Here is a 22,309-nt window from a genome sequence, read left to right on the forward strand (position 1 = left end):
TAAAATAATTGTCATTTACAAGACCAATAGCTCCAACTTTTCTAATGCGAGACCTATTGCATTTCCAATGCTTGTTTTGACTTTCTGTCAAATATTTGGTAATTTCCTTCAAGTTTTGTATTCACTCGACGGCTTCTGGCCTTGGAGAGAGAGTGCTACCTTGTTTGGGCTCAAAAAAGGTACATTTTTTTTGTCAAAATGCCTTCGCTTTTTGACCCCTGCCCTTCCTGTGGGAAGAAGGCTAGGACTGATACACATCCTGTGTGTATCCTCTGTCTTCCTGACTCTCATTCTGCAGAAAACTGTGATCAATGCAAGTCCTTGTCAAGTGGAACTCAAGGACCGAGAAAAAAATCAGATTTTATGGACTTTCTGAGAAGGGTAGGTCTCCAAAGAGACAAAAAGCTGAGGACGCGGTCGATGTCAAGAGATGTCCCGATTTTGCTCTCCTTCGGCGCCTGGATCAACGTCTAAGGTTCCGAGGACGACTAGTCAACTCCCCTCGACGGTGAAGACTTAAGCGTTGATAGTCAAGGCAACTCCGCTGCCGTCAACCGGGCGACGTGCAGCATCTAGAGAGGTCTCCGTTGGAGCATGGCAGCTCGATGTCGAAACCTTCGTCGTCGAAGCCCCAGGTCCAGTCTTTGACGTCGAGGCCTCCGTCGACGCCTAGTCATTGGCGTTGAGGCATCCTCCGTCTGCGTCCCATATTGACCCTCGACGTCGAGACATCCTCCGTCGGCGTCCCACCATCGACGCTCGACGTCTAGGCACCCTCAGTCATTGCCAGGCCATCAGCGATCAACGTCTAGGCACCCTCCGTCGCCGTCCAGCCATAGGCGGTCGATGTAGAGTTATCCTCCTCCGGCGTCTCACCATCGACGCTCGACGTCGAGGCATTCACAGTCTACGTCAGGAACGAAAAGTAATCCTTACAGGGTTTACTAGTAATCTGTATTTTCTCCATAGGATCCCATTGTCTGTTTTTCTATGAAATTTCTTAAAGGGTCTACTTTTGGAAAATGTGAAATATTCTTTAAAAATCATAAGAAATACTGAGACGCAATTACCTACCTGTTTTAGCTAAGACCCCAGTGCTGACACTGGGAGACCAGTGCTGGATTACGAAAGTAACACGATCGTACTTTACCTGCAACCTGAATTTTCTCCCATTAAATAACATTGTCAGATTTACCTTGAAAAGTTTCTAAGTGTGAACTTTTAAAACCGCTTTATATTCGTGAAAATTCACTAAAGTAACTAAAACGTTTTTGCTAATCTGGTTTCAGCTTAGACCCCAGGACTGAATATAGGATTTAGACCTGGAACTACTAAAGTAATTTACACTGTAATTAACTGTAATTTTCTGATAATCCGTTGAGCTCAATGCTAAAGTGTCTAGACTTGTGTTGCCTTCAGCAACCCCTTTACCTATTGTGTTTGCATACCTGATTGCTTCCTTGCAAAGTAATTACATGAAAGCCTTCATGTCTAGCAAAGTATATTTTTATGCCTGTTGGTTCTAAAAATAAAACTATATCTTTGGATATAACCACCATTGGCCTGGAGTTCAGTCTTTGAGTCTGTGAAACATTTTGGTGACTGTGTACAACAAATGCTTTGCACTGCCCTCTGGTTCTGTCTTACTCCTCGACCAAGCTACCACGTTGGAGAGTAAGGTCAGTTTGACTTTAACCTCTGTTATACCTCTAGGGTCGGTGGACTCTATACACACTACTTCCTTATTGTCCAGTGTATATATAGAGCCACTTTCTCACAGGTTTAACCTCTTCGGCACAGTGCTCGTGTGCTCATGACGAGCTGAGCTCGTCATGACCACACCCATTATCATTATGGCCCAGCACAGCAGAGGAATATCCTGCGCAACCAAGGTGTTAAGTAGATACTTTTCTTCCATTTAAAACACAGCCCAACGCCAGGCCTAGTTAGGAACAAAAACTATCATTGGTTCCTGTGGGAGAAATAGTCTTAACTGTTTACAAGTAAACAACCTGAGAGTGGACTTTCGGGAACCTTAGCCCTAACCCCCAAAAGCCATAGTTAGGCACTCTAATTGCTCCACCAGCGGCACTGGGACAGCAGAATGCAGGGGTCCAATGTTGGCCAACGGGGCTAAGGGGGCCTTTGGTCAGAAGCTGCTTGCGAGCAGGCCACTAGTGTGGGAGCAAAGCTCCTGGGTTTAGGATCAGCACTGCCGGGGCCAAGAATCTGCACAAGAGCTGCACCATCAGCGGCAGCCACATAGAGTGCCAAGGAGATATCGGAAGCCCTCGATTTGCAATGGAGATCTCGTTCAATTAAAGGCTGCAGGCTCGGGCAGGGGGCTTCCTGGAGGCGACCACCGGCTAGAGATGTAATTTGGGTTCTTGGGGAAGCCTGGACAGTCGGTTAGGCCACCCAAGGCCATATGTTGTCGGGTGCAGGGATGTCTTCATAGCCTTACTAGCCCCTGTCACGGTTGTGGGGACATTCAGGTTGAGGCTGTAAGCATCTCCTTGGAGCTTGAGGTACGCCAAGGATCACAAGTTTCTAAGTCCTGGATCGCTGGGGAGACCTAGTGGTGTTGGGCCACTCGGGCCATGGGCGTTAGATGCGTGTGGTGCAGAACTGTGGAGCCGCCTGTATCCGGGTTCTGTATTTGAAGTCTTTGCTGAGCAAATCCGGTGCTCATGGGAGAGTCGTTAAGGTGAGTGCAGGGCATGTCCTCTGAGGGGGGGGGGGGGGGGGGCTGCTGGCTGCAGGATATGTCAGGGTTTCTTCTGTAGTTTGGTTGGAGTCAGGACAGGCTGGTAGTGCTAGGGCCATAGCAGTTGGTGTCCTTCTTATTGGGTCAGCACTACTCTTTGGTCCTTCTTTCTTCCTCGGGTCTGAGGCAAAGTTCAGGGTCGCACCTGAAAACTACATTTAGGGATGTTTACAGGGGTGTGCAGATCAGGACCAATGGGTCCCTTCCTAATTGGCCGCTTCACCTTGCCTCCCACACCTGAGGTGGGGTTACCAAAGGTGGGCACACCTCTCCTAACTCTGTTTTCCCACCTTTTCCACCGCTCAAAGTGGAGGCCAGAACTGGTGGGAGCCAGTTGCTGGGGCAGCAAAAGGCAGGGACCGCTTACAAAGGTGACTGACCCTTGAAGCTTTTCCTTTTGTAGACCCAGCCCATCCTGGGGGAGAGGGCATGACACCTCTGGCTAAGATGGGCTTTGCTTCTGGACCCAGGGGTTCAGGACCCACACCAGGGCTGGTTGTTTTTCATGGGTCATCTCTTAAATGCCCTCTGAGTGCATGTTACAATAAATACCACAATGGCATCAGTGTGGGTTAAATGTGCTGAGAAGTTTGCTACCAGATTTACCAGGTTTCACTGAAGGCATTATGGGGCTGTGAAGTTTGTAACTCCCAAATCATATACTATTTATGGCTTTACTGCACCCACAATGTCTTAGAATGGACTTAAGACACTGTAGGGGAACAGTGCTCATGCAACTGTATTCTCACCTGGGGGCTTGTGCACCCTGATAGAGGGCTGGCTTACCTAGGCCCTTGTCAGTGGGTGTAGGCATGGCACACATGGATGTGTGCCATGTCGACTCTTCACTTTTCACTTCACTTTTTTGGCACTGTCAGTTCGCGTCCGCCTGCCTTGTGGATCGCCACAATGGTTGATAGTCTTTGGTCCCGTGGCAGCACACCCTTGGTCTTGCTTTCATCGAACATACGTTTAAGATTGGGGCTGACGTTATCAGGCTTGAGCTTGTATAGCTCAATTGGCAAGCCGTTTGGTCCAAGTGCCTTACCGGAACGAAGATCTCCGATTGCACGTTCTATCTCTGATGTGGTGAGCAGCGTCTCCAAGAGATCCCACTCCACATCCGAGAGGGCCGGCATCCTAAGATCAGTAAGCAGTGCGACCGAGTCCTCCTCGGGGCGGTCAGATCCCCGACTATAGACTGCTTGGAAGTGGTGGGCAAATTTCGTGACTGTCTTGTGGTTCTGTGAGGACAGCGCCGTCTGCCCTCCGAATCTCCGCCACCACCTTACTTGCCTGCTGTTTCTTGTCGAGCCACGCCAGGAGCCTGCCCGCCTTGTCTCCTTGGTCATATATCCTACCCTCTCTGGTGGCAGTCTTCCTCTTGCTGCCTCCCTTGCTATCGCCTGATATTCCGCAGTTTTTGCTGACCGTCGATGACGCGCCGCCGGCGTATCCTCAGGCGCATCTGTGCCTCCTTCTCTTTCCGCCTACCAGCGATTGCCGAGAGGGCCTCTCCTCTAAGGACTGTTTTAAAGGCCTCCCATAGTGTAATTGTCGAATCTACCGAACCGTCGTTCCTGTCGCAGTAGCTGGTTATGGAGAGGATCAGTGCATTGCGGAGGTCCTCATTATGGAGATACCAGGCATTGATGGGCGCCACGTAGCCCTCTCGTCTATTGCCCACGGTCAGGTGGGCCATGACCGGCGAGTGGTCAGAAATGCCTCTCGCCAAATGCGTTGCTTCACGCACAACTGTGTCTCGGAACAAAGGAGTAAGTATATGATCCAGGCGGGAGAAGGAGTGGTGTGGCCCGAGAAGAATGTGTTCTGCGTGTCCGTGGGGTGTGCTAAGCGCCATATTTCTGTAAGGTCAAATGTTTCAAGGAAGTCCCCCCACACCATCTCTGCCCCCGAGGTGTATCCCTGGGCGGGTGTCTGTCTAACATACCGGAGACTACCGCATTGAATCCCCCCCCCCCCCCCCCCCCCCCCTATGAATAGCTGCCCGTCTGAGAGGGACCGGAGGAGTTTACCAACATCAGTGTACGCCTGCGAGTGTAGGCCCAGCGGGACGTATGTGGACACTAGGGTTAGTCTGCGCCCCTCCCATTTACCCGAGACAGTGGCGAAGCGGGCCCGCGGGTCAGCCTCTGTGTGATCAGGAAGGAAGGGGAAGGCGCGCCGAAGCAACACACCCACCCCTTGGGATCCCGTGGTGAAACCAGAGTGAACTGCTAGCACATAGCCGTACCTAGACAGGGCGTGGCAGTTGCCCAACAGATGAGTTTCTTGTAACAGCACAAGTCAGTCTGGTGACCCTTGAGGAACTGCAGTACCATGGTGCGTTTTAGCTTGTCCCCCAGCCCGTTTACATTCCAACTCAATATCTTGAGGCTTTTGTCCCATTTCTTCGCCATATTCACAACTGACGTCCTGCGTAGACCCTAAGACCTTTGCACGCCATCGGATCCTCCCATTGCCTCTGAAGTGTGTCCAAACAAGTAACGCTCCCCCCTCCCCAACTCCCCTCACCCCCTTTAAGCCCTACCAACCCTAGTCTGCCCCCATCCGCAACGCCTCCCCCCCCCCCTCCCCCACTCTCAAACAACTCCACTTCCCATCGTGACAAAACTGGATTCATTACCCCCCCCCCTGAGACAACCTCCCCACCCTGCTGCTCCCTGCTCTGTAGGTTCCCACTACCCCAATTAGCAGAGTGTCTTTCGCCCATCCCCAGCCCAGGAGTGAGGGAAGCCCCCTCCCGGGTAACCTCTGGTAGGGAAAACCTGCGCTGCCCCCAGCTGCCAAACCTGCGCTGCCCCCAGCTGCCAAACCTGCGCTGCCCCCAGATTAGTTACCCCTCACCGCTGCGGGGCACCCACCGGCCTTTAAGGCAAATGTCTACACTTGCATCAAACCATAACACAGCAAAGTACAGTATACATTACAGTTCAGTAGGGCATGGTCTCGCAGCAAGAGTCCTCAGCGCGCAGCCGCAGCCCAGATAGTGTCTCATCAGGGACTGGCCGATATTGAGCACCACGATCGCTGGCTCCGTACGTCCCCTTCTGATTTGTCTGCAGTGGACCCGGGGGACTGGGCCCGATACTCTCTCCAAGCGCAATGTTCCTGTTGTGCTCGGTTGTTTGGCGCTGCCGTGTCAAGCCATTCCTGGACCGCTGCCGGCATGGTGAAGAACATCGATCGGCCCTCCACAATGACCTTCAATTTGGCTGGGAAGAACATCATATACTTGATGCCCCGGTCACGTAGCGCCACTTTGACTCGCAAGAATGACCACCGCTCCTGCTGGACCTGCAGGGTGAAGTCTAGAAAGAACCGGATAGTGGCTCCCTCGTACTGTAGGTCTCCCTGTTGCCTAGCCACCTGGAGGATAGCGTCCCGATCCCTAAAATTCAGTATTTTGGCTATGATTGTCCGGTGGCGGAGCCCCCGGCTTAGGCTTGGGGACCGGCGCGCGGTGAGCCCGTTGAATCGTGAAGATTTTGGACAGCCTGGTGGGTTTTAAGTGGTGGAGGATTAAGTCCTTGAGAAATAGCTCCACACTTTGCCCCTCCAATCCTTCCGGCACCCCCACCACGCGTATGTTACTCCTTTGGGCCCTCCCTTCCTGATCTTTGAGTCGGAGGGCCATTTGGCGATGCTGTTGGACGAGCTCATTGATGACCTTCAAGACGCTTTTCAGAGGCCTGCAGTGCTTTCACGTCCGTCGCGTTGGACTTCGATCTCTCGGTGGTTTTGCCCAGGTCAGTTCAGAGCAGGTTTACCTCAATGGAGATCTTGTCCATTTTTGTTTCCAGGTTGGTACCCAGCGCCTAAATCACCGCCATTATGGAAGTCAGGGAGGGTTCTGCTTGGCCCGCCTGGTCCCCAGCTGTCGTTCCTGCCTGTCCCTGAGGTAGCGGCACAGCATGCTTGTCCAGTTTGTTAGTCTGGGTGGACGCACCTCCCTTGGGTCTCATGGTGAATAGGCAGCGCCTCCGCAGCCCCCTCACTGGGCACGAATGGTATCCGGATGTTGGCAGAGGTTTCCAGCGCTTCAGTCTCCCCCACGTGCGGCCATTTGCGTCCTGCGGCAGGGAAGGCCTCACCCAGCACCCGCGCACAGACCCGCGGCAGCGTCTGCAGCACCTCCAGGCCCGGAAGCAGTCCTGAAGCACAGATGTCCTCACCCGGTCCCACCAGGCTCCAATAAATCCTGCGAGGGTGTAGCCAATCGCTGCTCTTAGGAACCGCCCCCTTAAGGTTCCAGTCCCGTACGGCACCAATTCAGGCCCTTCACTCTATTCTGGGCCGCCTCACCTCCTGAGTCAACTATGCTCCTGGGTCCAAGGCCAGTCAACCTGTCGTGTGCCCCCCCCCCCTCCTTAATCAGTTCATGGGCTCTTAGCCAACTTAAGCTTCACGTGGTGACCACAAAGTTTTAAAGGCACAGGAAACTTTTGGTGGGTGCTGCTGTTTAAATGTATGGCTAATACGTTTTTCTTAAACCATTCCAAGTGCATCAGAGACTTGGTGTCTAGAATACTTCCTCACAAGGACTATTTTTCTGTTCCTCAGATTCCAAGGTTTTTCATAGACCTTGTTAATTTGTGCTGCTAGGGTAGCCCCCAAGGCAATAGTGTAGGACTAAGGGAGTGCTACTTTCCAATGCATCATTTTTTTGTAATTGGTGGGTGATGTCAACTTTGAGTTGGTTTGGTAAGGGGTTGCTTGAAGTAGGAGGATTTTTCATGATGTGTGAAAAGAAATTAATTTACCATACTTACCTAAATGAGCGGTTTTGCATTGCTACTCCTGTCGGTAGACTCTCGCCTTTTGGATTAATCCCCTGGAGTGATCGCTCTTAAATCTCTTGTCCTCAGAAAAGACCTGAGTGTTAATGAATAAATTCCAGGCAAATGTCTAGATTGTTCTGGCTAAAACTAACTTTTTTAAAAAAAATCTGTTTTTAGTTATGGCTACCACACTTGCAGCAGAAGGTGTTGTAGATGAGGTAGAATCTGAAGTGAAGGGGGCACCAGAGGATGAAGGCAGTGAGGAGGAGCAGGAGTTGGAGCTAAAAAATGATTCGTCAGATGAAGAGGAATCCAAGCACAAAGCTGATTCAGAAGAGGAGGAAAGCAATGAAGAGGGTTTCGATGAGGAAAAAGACAAAGGTAAGTGATGTCCAAGCCCCAACCCTATTTTTCCTAAAACGCGTTTTATGCTTTATCAGCTCTTTTTGTAAGAGAACATCTTATAACAAAGAGCAAAAAGTAGTCTTCTGGGGATGTATAAAACATAGTAAATAGTTAGTTCGTGGATGCACAGATATTAACAAGTTGGTGTAATTTTAAACTTGTCAATGACTACCACAAGATGACCCTGATGTAGAATTTCAGGACCAAAGGTGTGTAAGTGTTTAACATGTTAGCAGCCCTGTTTGACAAAGTTTCAGGCTTAATGATACGGCTTACCCCTTTCCGTTTTGTTGTTGCATAATATGCAAGTCACATCATAGCATGCTTTTACTTTCTCACTTCTCTATTTAGGATGCTTACTTTTCGCAATTCATTAGCGTCATTTTTATGTAATGGAATTAAAGCTTAAAAAGCACTCCACCCTTTGATAGTGCCCTGGCGAAGACTAGCTATCACATAACTCGGGATCTCCGAGTTGCTGTTTTTGTTATATCCCCTGTGAGCTTGGATACAACTGTGTGACCTCTTACCCGTTCCTCTTCCATGAAGTCTTATTTCAGAAAATGAATGCCATTCGGTACTTTGTACTGTAGGTAGTTATATGTCCTTAACTGGACTGAAAGTAAGTACACAATGATGCAGAACTTCAAGCTTTTTGCCCTTGTTGGGCAAAAAGCTGTAGGTGCTACACTGGGGGGATTTATAGGCTTGGATCCATTTATTTTATTGCACTGCATTTTACATGATGACTTCTGTTTTTATTTATTTTCCAGAAAAGAGCCTAATTGTTGAAGGGAAGAGGGAGAAGAAAAAGGTAGAACGTTTGAGTTTGGAAATGCCTGTTCAAAAAAAAGAAGAGGAGATGGTTGAAGGCAAGTTTCAATACCGTTGTCTATTGGACCCTAATAAGACTTTATCTGATAAATCAGGCTTTTTAATTCAGAGGTCCTAGGTTTCCATCCAAGTGCATTGCCCAGCAGTCTGCAATGTTTACATTTTGAAAAAAACGTATAATTGAGTTTCAGGCATGTACATTGTGGATCTGTTTGTTATAGGAAATCATTGTGTCTGTATAGACCAATGGGGATAGAAATGTGAGCGCGCAGTTTGAGCAACTCTGACATACCATCCAATAAGTGGCAATGAATGAATGGATGGATGCAAAGGTGATTCTAACCCCTAGTGCCCCCTCGCACCCTTCTTCCTTTTACAGGCTGATTTTTGTAACTTTACCTCGACTGTTGACCAGGTTTTAAGATTACAACTCCTCTACAGGAAAACTGTCGCCTTGGAGAAAGGCAAGCAATACTTTTGAATTTTTTTTTTTATTTGAAATGAGCATTGGACTTGGTCCTGAGAACAATTTTTATTGCAGGTATTGGCTGATATGGGAGCTTCAACCTACCTTGGTGCAAATATAAGTAAGACTACATGAGCAGAACTATGCTCTGGTCAGTAGTGGTCTGTCTGGTGGATGTTACTACTTTACTGATAATGGGAGCGTATCCCTCTTTATTAGGCTGACTCCCCTTTATCTACCATAGTTGCCTTCTCAGTCAGATCTTGTGTGACTGGAGTTGTTTTACACTAACACAATTTCGATAAGTGCTCTATCCAAGTATCTGCTTCTGTTATTTTCTATAGGTGGAATGCCTTCTCTATTCCTGTTACTTAATTTCCAGAAGGAGGAATGATCATTCTGCTTAAAACTGCAGTTATGAGAGCTTTATACCTGCCTTGATCCCAGGCCTTGTTTGCAGTGTTAGTAATCCTTTTTATAAGCAGCTCTCATGTCTTGTACTTATTTCCTGTCTTTGTCCTTGATTGCATGAAGAAGGCACTTTATGCTTCTCTGCAAGTGTTCCAAGAATGATCCCTCCGGTCGATCCTATTTTCTGATTCTGTGTAAAAACCTTTCAGACCATCCTTAGTTTTGAGTGAATCTCGCTGATCTTTGCCCTGGGGGCGACCAGACCCTGGGTCAGATCCACGTTACGTAGCTCACCCAGGGCCTTTTTCACTATATAGTAAATGGTATTTGTGTCCCTGTTTTGCTCAATGACACTCTGTTGATTGCCCGTCTGTTGTCATTTGGAGCCTATTATCAAAATGGTTAGAACTCGGAGGTGTTGTTGAGTAGACTGGTATGGGCCTACATGATTCTGCCTTATGTGACAGGATATAGTAATTTCTGTGTTAAGGGAAAGATCTTTCACCAAGGACAACAATGCTTGGATGCCGTCAAAATTTCAGAGGAAATGGTCCCAAAGTGTGGTTAAGGATAACCTGGAGTTGGGTCAGAGAACTTACAATGAGTACTATGACGAGGCATGCTGGGAAGGATGTTGTGTTGTAAAAAGGAGTTTGGCTGACAAATAAGGGAAACTTTCTCAACCGCTCCAAGTAGTGGAAGTGTGCACATGTTCAGCCAGATTGAATGAAGAGAACGTATGGCATTTTAGTAAGTTGTCTAGATGTAACCACATTTTTGCAGCGTGAATCTTTCTGGATTCACTATGCTGTGCATTATTCCGCGGTCTAGTGGTTGGGTCCGGAATCGTAGTTTTTTTTTTTTCTTTTTCTAAGCCCAGTGGGGCGTCAAAGTCCCACCTTTTGGTGTCCTTCCTGTGACGTCAGCATGCTTCCTGCGGAAGCTCCCACCCGTAACATTCTTTTTTCCGCTGTTGGATCTGGATCGTTCCCGAGAGGGCTCCAGAGGTTTGGAGAAAAGGAGAAGCCAAAAGCCAAGTTTTTGGACGAAGAGAGTTGAAAAGACGACGTGAGACTACACCATCGAAGGGGACGACTAAAAAGAAGAATTTCGAAGAACTTCGATGTCCAGAGTAGAATGCGCACTCGGGGGGGGGGCCCCCTGAATGCAAGAGATGGACAACACCGTTCAAATTCTGCCGTAACTGCCACCACAAATACGCGCAGGAGGACCAACACCCGGTTTACAACCTCTGCCTACCGGTCGACCACGAGAGCAGGGACTGCAACGCCTGCGCTGCCTTTAGGCCGAAGACCTTTCGAGTGAGAGAGAGGCAAAGAAGGGCTAACTTCATCATGCAGGGCAAGGGCCAACCACCGTCCCTTCGAGACCTGGGACTCTCGACTGACGATGAAGATTAAGTCGCCGAAGAAGGCGGCGGCTACACGGTCGTAGAGACCGATAATAAGAAGACTCCTGATAAGGTAGGAGACTCGACGCCCCAAAAAGCCCCGAAGGACACCCGACAGTCTATACAAGACTCTTGAAAAAATGAGGGCAAGACCTCAAAAGCGCCGACGCTGAAGGTTTCGGCGTCCACAGCGGCATCCATGCCCAGCGCATCCTCACAGAAGGACTCCCAGGCGCTGAAAGACGGCGACCAGACTAAGTCGTGGAAGCGTCCACAAAGGAACCCTTGACGCCGAAGAGCACCTCTGCGTTGATGAAGGGCCCGAACCCCGTCTCGGCGCCGACCCCCGTCTCGGCGCCTGCTTTTCAGACTAAGGACGGCAGAATCCACTCTACGCCAAACAGGCTGCTGAGATGGAAAGAAAGAAGAGAAGACTCGAGGAAGAGATGGAAAACATCCTGCAACGAAAGAGAATTAGACGAAAGGATGAAAGCCTATGTAATCCTGTCGAAGCCAAAGCCCCACCGGTGGTCGAGTTAGTTGAGTAAGAAGACTACGACGTCAAAAGGACCTTCAGAAAGCCAGGAGGATCTGGAATATCGGGAAGAGGAAAGCCCCTACTACGAGGAGGAGGCAGATTACTACCAGGGGACAATCCAGGGCTCGGCAAAGTCTCAGACACAGGACCTGGAGTGGCCGGACCTCGACACAGAGTCCAGAAGAGGGAGTGGACACATCCTGCGAGGCTGTCGCCGCTCGACGACATTGGGTTATACAATGAAGTAATCAAGAACCCAGCAACAGCTTTCAGGGTAAAACTCGAGGAGGAACAGCCGAAGGCGGATTTCCTCTTGAAAACACTGCTCCCAATACAAACTAGGAGCCAGTACCTGCCAATGCTCGAAAGCATCAAAGGACAGGGGAGAGAGGCCTACAAAGGGCCTGCAACTTGCAAACCCGTCACACCCAGGACAGAGAAAAAGTATAATCGCTCCTCCAAGGACCCACCCTACATCTAGGTCTCGGCCACTGCGGACTCAATCATTGCGGCAACAGCAAGGAAAAGGGCCAACGTCCCAACAACTTCAGGGCCACTCCAGACATGGAGAGAAGGAGGATGGACCTGACTGGGAGAAAGATCGAGAGGAATGCCGCAACGCACTGGCGCATGGCTAATTCCAACGCCCTGCTGAACAGGAACCAATACCAGATCTCGGACGAACTGGGCCAGTTAGTCAAGCATACTAGAAAAGAGCTTTGCACCTGGTGGAGGAGGGGAAGAATGTGGCAAATTCTTGCCTAAAAACCGCATTGGACGGAGCAGACACGTCCAGCAGACTAATGATGCAGGGCATCACGGAAAGGAGACAAGCCTGGCTCAGAATCTCAGGTTTCAAACCGGAGGTGCAACACAACATCCTGAGCACCCCGTTCAACGGAGAGACACTGTTCGTAGCACCAGTGGAAGAAAATCTCACCCAGCTGAAAAAAAGACGACACCGCAAGATCCATGGGGGCATTGCAATTCAGAGGGACAAAGAGGGGGACCCCGTCACGAAGACCAAACTGGAGAGGGGGGGAAACCAGCCAGGAACGTCGCACCAGGCATTCCACCAGGGCGACACCCAGACGCAACAACGTCAACAAAAGCAACACTGGCAATACCAAGTAAGGGGCCAGTCCTTTCGCGGGAGGGCGAATGGAAGTGGAAACTATAGAAGGGGTGGTCAACAACCCACCTCCAAGTGACTGCCACACTACATGTGCACACCCTTTCAAAAACTCCCAGGGTTGGGCACAGCTACAACAAGGAGTGGCTCAGACTAAACATCCAACACCCCTCTCCCATGCCGGACTTTCCCCAGGCCAGGGGCTGGTGTGCCCCTGGAACTGGTTCTAGCCGGCAGATGCGTAGTGAGCACCGGGGTGCCACTTGCAGTCACCTTCCTGTAAAGCCCTGCCTACCCAGGATACACAAAACCCTGTCTGGGATGGTGCTAGCACCGCCCCTGACAGGAAACCCTTTGTCCAAGCTCTCCTCGCTGGAAGGACTCCCAGCAGCAGGAGGTCAGACTCGTGTCTGTGGTGGCAGCATCCATTTTGTGGAGCTGAGGCTTCAGTTAACTTAAACCGGGGTTCACAGTTACATACATGTCGTGTCCCTCTAGAAGGGTGGAATGCTAACCCCGTCGCCAGAATTGGCGAGGGGTTAGTATTCCAATTCGTATGACACCTTACTCGACATGTTTTGATAAAGCAATACCAAAGATAGCATTTAACCGCGAGGATTATAATGCACTTAAGAGTATATGGTATGCGTTATCATGGAACAGCTATTAGGACTTGGTTCCGCAAGCTGCAAACGGGCTCAGCTCATGCCAGAGCACCATTTCACACGATTCCAAGCACTCTGCCTTCAGGATTGTCAAGGCCTGCCATAGGAGTGACTGATAGGAATCTGTGTGTCCATTGTTAGGGTTAGATATAGGTATACTATATCTAAAGCAAAGGGTGATTACACCACCTTGCCCCAGCTGTCGTGCAGCCAGTTGTGTCAGATTTAGATGGCCATCCAGGGGTGGCATAATACATGCTTCAGCCCCTGGTAGGCCCTGGGTACACCTATGCCCTGAGTGACAGGGTCTGATAAGGTGGCCCAGTACCAATTGGATAATGCACCTAAGGTACACATGTCAATTTAGTGAGAGAACAGCTAGGCTGTGGGTCTGATTGGCAGGCCCACAGCCAGAGGAAGTCGTAAACCAGTGAAACAAAAGCAAAAAATCTGGGTGATCATAGGATTGCAGACCCTACTCTCCTACACACGTAACACCAGTGGGAGGAAGACTGAACCTTTTCTTCCAGGAGTGGAAGAAAATAACCACAGACAAATGGATTCTCAACACCATACAGTACGGATACTGCATAGAGTTGGAAAGAACACCACCAAACAAAAGAGCGCTTGCAAAGAAGGAACTAGAACTACTTCAAAAGGAAGCAGAGTAACTCCTGCAGAATGAGGCTATCGAGCCTGTACCTCCCATAGAAAGGAACAAGGGAGTGTACTCTACGTACTTCCTGGTACCGAAGGTGGACGAAACAATGAGACTCATCCTGGACCTAAGGTTCCTCAACAAATACACCAAAACACAAAAATTCAAGAGTACATCCCTGCAAGAGATACTTCCTCAGATACAAGGCGGGGACTTCATAGTCACCATAGACCTCAAAGATGCCTACCTGCACATCCCAATGAAGAGGCGTCACAAACATCTGCTAAGATTTGTTATCCACAAGGATCACTACCATTCGGACTGAAATCAGCACCAAGGGTCTTCACAAAGTGCCTCGCAGCAGTCGCAGCACACTTAAGGAGGGAAGGGATACACGTATACCCTTACCTGGAAGGCTGGCTAATAAAGGCAAGGTCATACTAGACATGCAAAAGGCACGCACAGCGAGTGACAGACACACTGATGGCCCTGGGATTCTCCATCCACTGGGGAAAATCCTCAATGAAACCAGAACAAGTAAAAATATTCCTGAGTGCGCAGATCAACACCGTACAGGGAAAGCTGTTCCCCAGCGAAAAGTAAACGCTGGCGCTGCTGAAGGAGATGCGCCTCTACTAGAAGGGATGAGCTCTGACAGTGAGGACAGCGAGCAAGATGATGGGCATAATGGCCTCATGCATACATCTAGTGCCAAATGTACGGCTCCACATGAGACCATTCCAGGAATGGCTACAGGACCAATGGTCACAAGCTACAGGTTGTTGTGAAGATCTAGTGGTTGTAACGCACGCAGTGCACGAGGAGATATGGTGGAACAATGGGAAAATAACAGAAGGGAAGCCTCTAACGCCACCAACAGGCACCATCACCACAGACTCATCCCAGAAGGGATGGGGAGTACACATTAAAAAGCTGAGTGAGGGGTCTGTGGACACTAGCGGATGCGGTCAAACACATAAACTACCTGGAACTAAAGACAGTTTTCCTCGCAATAAATGCCTTCCAGACGAAGCTGTACAAACAAACAGTGTTGATCCAGACAGACATAACACAACAGCGATGTTCTACATCAACAAGCAGGGAGGAACACTATCTGCCCCGCTGTCGGAACTAGTACAGGAAATATAAAGATGGGCCATCCCACTCAAAATAGACCTGCTGGCCATACATCTGCCAGGGAAGGACAACGTGGAAGCGGACTGGCTCAGCAGACAGACATCGGCTTCCCACGAATGGGAGCTCAATGCGCAGGAAACAAAGAGGCTGTTCGGCAGGTGGGGAACACCATCAATAGACCAGTTTGCAACATGCCAAAATTCCAACACTTCGCATCCAGGTGACCAGGGGAAGGGTCCCTGGGGAATGCCCTATGTATAAGCAGGTCAAAGACATTTGCTTACGCTTTTACGCCGATTCCCCTGATACACAAGGTACTCGGCAAGTGCAGAACAAGCAACATGACCCGGATACTGGTCGCACCCCAGTGGGCCAGGCAGACCTGGTACTCGCAGATAATGGAGATGACACCGAGTGCACCACACAGATTCGGGAGAAGGAAAGATCTACTCTCCATGCAAAACGGAGAGGTGTTGCATCCAGAGCCGGAGAGCCTCAGCCTGGCTCTTGAAGACATAGTTCGCACACCTGAAATTACCTGAGAGCACCCTGAGGGTACTTCAAGAGGCAAGAAGACCCAGCATGCGAAGGTGCTATGTGGCTAAATGGAAGAAGTTCACACTATGGTGCAGAAGGGAAAAACTGCACAAAAAGATGACCAAGGACTCGACAGTGCATAAATACCTCGCGCACCTGCTCAAGGCAAAACTGAGCTCATCCTCGCTAAGCGTACATTTGGCAGCCATAGTCGCTTACACTAGAGGAGAGACGGGCAAAAGCTTCCTTACTTAACAAATAGTAAAAAGATTCCTGGAAGGTGCAAAGAGGATAGCACCACCAAAAAGGTTGCCAGCACCAGCATGAAACATCAATTTAGTCCTGACGGAACTCATGAAAGCGCCCTTCGAACCAATTCATAAGGCCTCCCTACAAATGCGAACTATGAAAACAGCATTCTTAGTGGCAATCACCTCGCTGCGCAGGGTGAGCGAGCTACAGATGTTAACGCTACAAGAACCCTACATACAAATTCACAACGAATGGGTGGTGATGAGAACGGACCCACACTTTATGCCAAAGGTGGTGTCAAAGTTTCACATCAACCAAACGATACAAATACCAAGTTTCTTCCAGAAACCAACGGCAAACGCCGAAAGGGCACTGCACACTCTGGACGCCAGACGTGCAGTCATGCACTACATAGAGAGAACTAAGGATCACAGGAAAACAAAACAGTTTTTTGTCATTCGCAGACAGTTTCTTGGGAACCAGTTACTAAGGGAACAATTGCACGATGGATCGCACAAGCAATACAATTCTGCCACAAACAAGCTGGGCAAGAACTAGCAGAGGGGCCACGGCCCCATTCGACCAGGAAAAAGGGGGCTACGATAGCCTTCCTACCTAACGCACCCATTCAGGACATATGCCTGGCGGCAACATGGGTTTCAGTGCACACGTTCATAAAACACTACTGTGTGAACATACAAATGAACAAAGCACAAGTAGGGCAGAAGGTGCTTCAACATATATTCAACAACAAAAGCTCATCTTCCACCCAGCCGCCACAAATATAACAAACCACTACAAAGTCTATGCACAGCATAGTGAATCCAGAAAGATTCACGCTGCAAAACTAATAGTTTCTTACCGGTCGGTGTAGTTTTGCAGCTTGAAGATCTTTCTGGATTCACTAGCGAACCCACCCACCTCCGCCAGAAAGATGAGGCTGGAGAAAGAACTGGTAAAATAGGAACAGTACTGAAGCAGACATTTTGAAGGATGAAGCGGTAAAATAACTTACTGAAACATTGCCTTAAAATTCGGAAACAGAACACAAACTGGAAAAAAAAGAATCCGAAGATGGCGCCGAAAGGGTGGGAGCTTCCGCAGGAAGCATGCAGACGTCACAGGAAGGACACCTAAAGGTGGGACGTCGACACCCACCTGGGCTAAGAAAAAAGGAAAAGACTACGATTCGGACCAAACCACTAGACTGCGGAATAATGCACAGCATAGTGAATCCAGAAAGATCTTCAAGCTGCAAAACTACACCGACGGGTAAGAAACTTAGTTTCTCTTGAAAGCAGGATACGAGAAGGAAGTGTGGAGATATTGTGGGCAATGGGTTGTGGGAGGATATTGTAAGTCTACTTAATTGTAACCATGTTACTGATGAGAATGTGGATGAGTTGGGTAGTAGTCCGCTGGATGATTGCAATACTGTTAAAGAATATTTGAACTCTCCTACTGCTGAAAATTTAAGAGGTTGCAGGTCATTAGTTGCTAAACATGGGAGTGCCAAATTGACCACTAAATCTGGAAGGGTAATTTCTCTTGCTGCAAAGTTGTTTTGTTATTAAAATGTACAGTTTTTTTTATGTCTGTGTTCAGTGGGACGTGTGGCATCTGTGTAAACCAGATGCCATAAATACCTGTTTTCCAGGTAGCAGGGCATTCTAGAATGTGTGGCTAGGCCATTGAAGAGAGCTTGGATGTTTTTGCTTGCTCTTCAATAAACCAGGAGCTTAATCGCTAATCATCTGCATGTTTTTCAAGATTTATTTAAAATCCAATTATGTGCTCCGATTTTCTTGTCTTTTTGTTGGGGGGGGGGGGGGATGGAGGAAAGTCACCTTTGTGCAGTACTTTAGTTAATCATAGCAAGATGTAGATTTTTGACCTCCACCTTCCTGAATGTGTTCATGCATAGGTCTTTGAGGCACTTTTTTTTTTTTTTTTACTAGGATTGAGACCCAGAGCAAGGCATGTGTCGCACCCTCCTTAAATGGTGTGACTACCTGAAACTTGCTGAGCTACAGAGGACTGGCTGTGGCAGCAATAAACCAAATAACCATAGTGGCTACACAGGTCTTTTATAATTTAATCAAAAAGAGACTAGCTGAGATGAGGGGAAAGGGGTTAATTTAAACAGAATTCTAGTTTAAAGGTATTCGTGACTCAGTTTTGTTTTGTCAGGAGGTTGTGGCACCTGGTAGGTGTGCTCATGAAGCCCTCACCCACCAACCTAGTTGGTGGCATGCTTAATCATCGGGCCCACCCAGTGACACCTAACGTGTCCCGGGTGTGCTACGACGCCTGGTGACAGCGGAGCAGGTATATCACTGTGTGTGCGGTGAAGGATGTTTTAAATGTGAATTAAAACGGCTTGGCGGGGGTCCCAGTACCCGAAGGTAGAACAGACTTTAATACCTGGGCCTCCGTCAGCGGGTAAAAAATAAGGCAGGTGGACGTTAGAGGCGAGTTACGACCTCTCACGTCCTTCGTAAGTCAACATGTTTCAGCCAGTGCCTTATGAATATGCTGGCTTTCTTCAGGACAATTAAAAAGGAACAAATAAATAGTGTGTGTGATTAAAACTAGTGGACGTGTGATGCAGACTATGTGTCTACACGCCCTAAAGTGTATCTATGTGTGAGAGGGGGGGATTCCCTTCTCAAGACCACCTGTACATATAACAAGTAAGGACAGGGACAAAACATACAAAGAAAGAAAGTCACTTCAAAGATATGCATGAAATCTCATGACAGCCGACTTAATAGCGTGGGGGTGCAGGCTATAAGCGGCTAAGGTGTAATGGTACTGGTGGCTGTGTGAGCGAGGGTCATTGGTCTGCCATTCTTCTGCAACGGGGGGGGGGGGGGTGGTGGTAGTAATATTCTGAAGTTCAGTCCATTGTTATGAGACTACCCAAAATCTTACCCTTAAATGGTTTCCCAAAGATTGATTACAAATTATTGTACAAGTTATCACAGATCTTATGAGGGTGATCAGCACACACATCTATTATTAGCAGTGTATGTCAATTACACATTATTTTTAAAAGGGGTTCCTTCATTCACTTCTTTTTATAAATGCTTATCGTCTAGTGTATCCCAACGTGCTTAGTCTCATAAAATGAATGAATATATGTTGTAAAGCGCAAACTTTGTCCAAAAGAATTCTTCAGTGCTTATAATATAATTGCACCTATGTTGACTACTGTGTTTAGAATCAACCATATGATTTGATGATCGTTCAATGAGTAGACCTTTCTCGTATCTTATGTCTAAGGCTAAATTATATCTAACTTTTCGTGAGTATTTTTCTCAGTCCAAATTGTATAGTCATTAGTTGCATGTGTGGTTCAAGCATATGTCTTCTTTCAAATTTTTATGTGCCACATCCAGCAAAACCAGGTTGTGCAGTCAACAAGAAGTACAAAAACAGTTACCAAAGAGTTTGTCCTTTGGAAATAGCCCAGCGATTATCCCGACAATAGCTTAAAGTTAACCCTAGTATAAGTTTGCTATTGCCCAATGTGTCACATTGCCTTATGAGTAAAGTCCTTTTTCATACAATTAAATACTGGCTGTGCATCGAATAATTGACCTATTGGTGTGTCTGCTTAGTTTTTAGTCTCAAGTCCCACATAATTATTCAGTATAAGCCTGGGACTACTTGGTATTTACTACATTAGCGAGGGGGGGGGGTCCTGCACTGAAGTCTACACAACCTATACCTCACTGTATGGACTTTGAGCAGCGTCAGTAAAATCAGTTTGATTTAGTGGCTTCACAGTATTCTACCAAAGTCCATCTATGCTGGGAGAAATGTGTTTCCTAGTGTGGCACTCATCATACTGTCCCTTTGCAGCCCAAACTTTCCAGTGTATTGTTTGATCTAACGTTGGCCCAGCAAGGCCTGTAGTGGGCACAGTTTAGGGTTCTCTGTTGGCTCTGTCATTCTTTTAGTGTTAAGCTGATCAAGCCACTCTGTTAAACACCTGTGATACGTTTTATTAAAGGTCTGTTTCCCCAGAAGCAACTTGTCATGACACGCTGAGATTTGGCCTTCTTGTCATTTATTATGTGCATGCCTTTCTAACTGGTTCACAGCTGCTCACTGAAACTGCTAATTCGTAGAACAACTTTCCTGATTGCCATTGCTCACTGCATGACTGCAGATTAACTACTACCTTATTCCCCTTATGTGACCCATTGGAAAACATGTGTTTTTCTGTGGTGCTGATGGATTAGGTCCAGGCAATTGGCAAGTTGATCACTTTTTCAGAGGGTCTCGAAGTTCTCTAAATTTTCCCAATGATTGGATTAACTTTGCTCGATTTATCTTTATTATCTACTTTATCAAAAATATATTGAGCCTTCATTCCAATTATCTTGTTCCTGCAGGAAAGGGAGTAAAACTTGCAGATATTGAAAGGATACTGTACTTTCTGAAGAAGAAGAAGTCTGAGGAGCTAAAAGTTTTACACAAAATACTTTTCAACAAGGTTGGAACAGTAAGTGCTGCATGTTCACTTGCCCATTCATTCTCTGGAGTTTTAATTCTTTTTACTATTAGTAGTATCTCAGCGCAATGTGGGAAACCTGTTATCAGGACTTACATTGTACAGTGCTTGGAATGTTGGTTGTAGTTCAATAAAATTGAGGGACCTTGTTGAGATGGGATATTTTATCTATATTGTGTATAATTGTGATGTTCTTGGGTGATTGCATGGTTTTGAATCAGTTCTATTTTTAGGTCGAGCCTGCCTAGGCTGCCCATGCGCAGTCTCGCTGGCGAGATTTAGTGAGATTAAGGAGCTTTCACTAGCGGGCTTTAAGCCCCGCCCCTCTTTCGCATTAGCCGGCCTCGCCGTTTGTGCTAAATGGTGGCCAGCCATTGGGAAAGAGGTGTCTGACTTATTTTTCTCTTTTTTGGCCGTCCCACTTGAACGGCCTGGTCTGACTTCCTTCTGGCGTAAAAGGTTCCTTCTCTTTATGGGCCCAAACACATGGCCCCATAAAAACCTTTTATGCCTGAAGGAAAGCAGGCCAGGCCGTCCAAGTGGGACGGCAGAAAAACACAAGTCTACTGGGCTGATCATAAATGCGTTTTCTGTAGAACCCAAGTGATTTGAAATATTCACATCAATACCTTCCATAAACTATAGATAGTCAGCGGGAGGCAAGTCATTACCGTGCAGCGAGACTACAGCGCTCCGTGCACCTCAGGGTGCACTTGTCACTGATCGCCACATTACATCTCTACCCGGGCTCGCAGCATCGATCTGTCACTGGGATTGGGGAGCGTGAGAGCACAGTTCAGAGACTTCCTGGGACATGAATGTGTCACGGGTGTCAGAGGCTCCAGGTGGTGCTTCACAAGTGTATTGGGCTGCCGTTCCTCCCCTGGAGCTGTTTGTTTGTGGCACTAGCATCGGCTGCTCCGCCGAATGATTCTTACCGGCACTGGAGCGCTTCACTGCAGTAATGATGCATTTGTTTGTGCTTTACTGGTGGAGACCGCTCTGGTACATTCGAAGTCTGTGGATACCAGTTATGTAGAAAAGGTCGAAGAAAGGAAAGTCTTGTTAAACCAGCAGGAAGAGGTTTCAGCACAATTACACAGCCTTGACTTATGTGGTATTATCGCAAAATATCTCACACCATAGCGAGAGGAAACTGCAGTTTGTGCGGGTGATAAAGTTGATACGTAATTTACTCATTACAATAAAAGACAGGACACGGTTAAACCCCTGCAAATAAACTTTTTTCAGGAACCAATGTCTCCTTTAAAGGTTTAGCAGCCATCCAGAATCCCACTGCCAGAATCTGCAAGAAGCTCCTCCGACTTCTTGGTTTTTTCAGGCCTGCCTACCCTCTTTCGTTGGTTATTTTTCTCTTTAATGCCTTTCACGTTCTTTCGTGGACAGTTTAAAGGCACAGGTAACGACTGTTACTGTTCCAGGGGATCCTCATCAATAGTCATAAGCACTGAATATTCCCGCCCATGTGCGGGACCCCGGAAACAATATAAAAAATATATATGTAAAAACATATATCCAACTCCACATATATGTACGTACATATATTATTTTTCTCACACCAATGCAGCTCCAAAAAGAGGCTAACACAATGTAAAACCTTGTACATGTACTGCAATTATAAAGGAAACCAAGAACACATTAAATCAAATATCCTTTGATTTTTGTGTTTTAATGAGTAAAACCACTCCACTCCTGAAAATTGCTTATAAAAGACCTTGTTAGCCTCAGGCTGCATTGAAAAGCAAGAACAT

The 22,309-nt window shown here is 47.7% G+C and overlaps 1 protein-coding gene across 2 annotated transcripts in view; it reads left to right on the plus strand.

Moving 5' to 3' along the window:
• Window positions 1-22,309, plus strand: part of DEK (DEK proto-oncogene) — a 361,945-nt gene that overhangs the window by 66,011 nt on the left and 273,625 nt on the right. For both annotated transcript variants that reach the window (XM_086965102.1, XM_086965103.1), the window contains exons 2-4: window positions 7,747-7,950; window positions 8,748-8,846; window positions 20,419-20,528. In XM_086965102.1, the coding sequence (XP_086821228.1) occupies window positions 7,747-7,950; window positions 8,748-8,846; window positions 20,419-20,528 (413 nt within the window). The remainder of the gene's footprint in view (window positions 1-7,746; window positions 7,951-8,747; window positions 8,847-20,418; window positions 20,529-22,309) is intronic.

This window comes from Lissotriton vulgaris, chromosome 4_1, assembly GCF_964263255.1.
Source record: "Lissotriton vulgaris chromosome 4_1, aLisVul1.2, whole genome shotgun sequence".
In the NCBI taxonomy this organism is placed as follows: Eukaryota; Metazoa; Chordata; class Amphibia; order Caudata; family Salamandridae; genus Lissotriton; species Lissotriton vulgaris.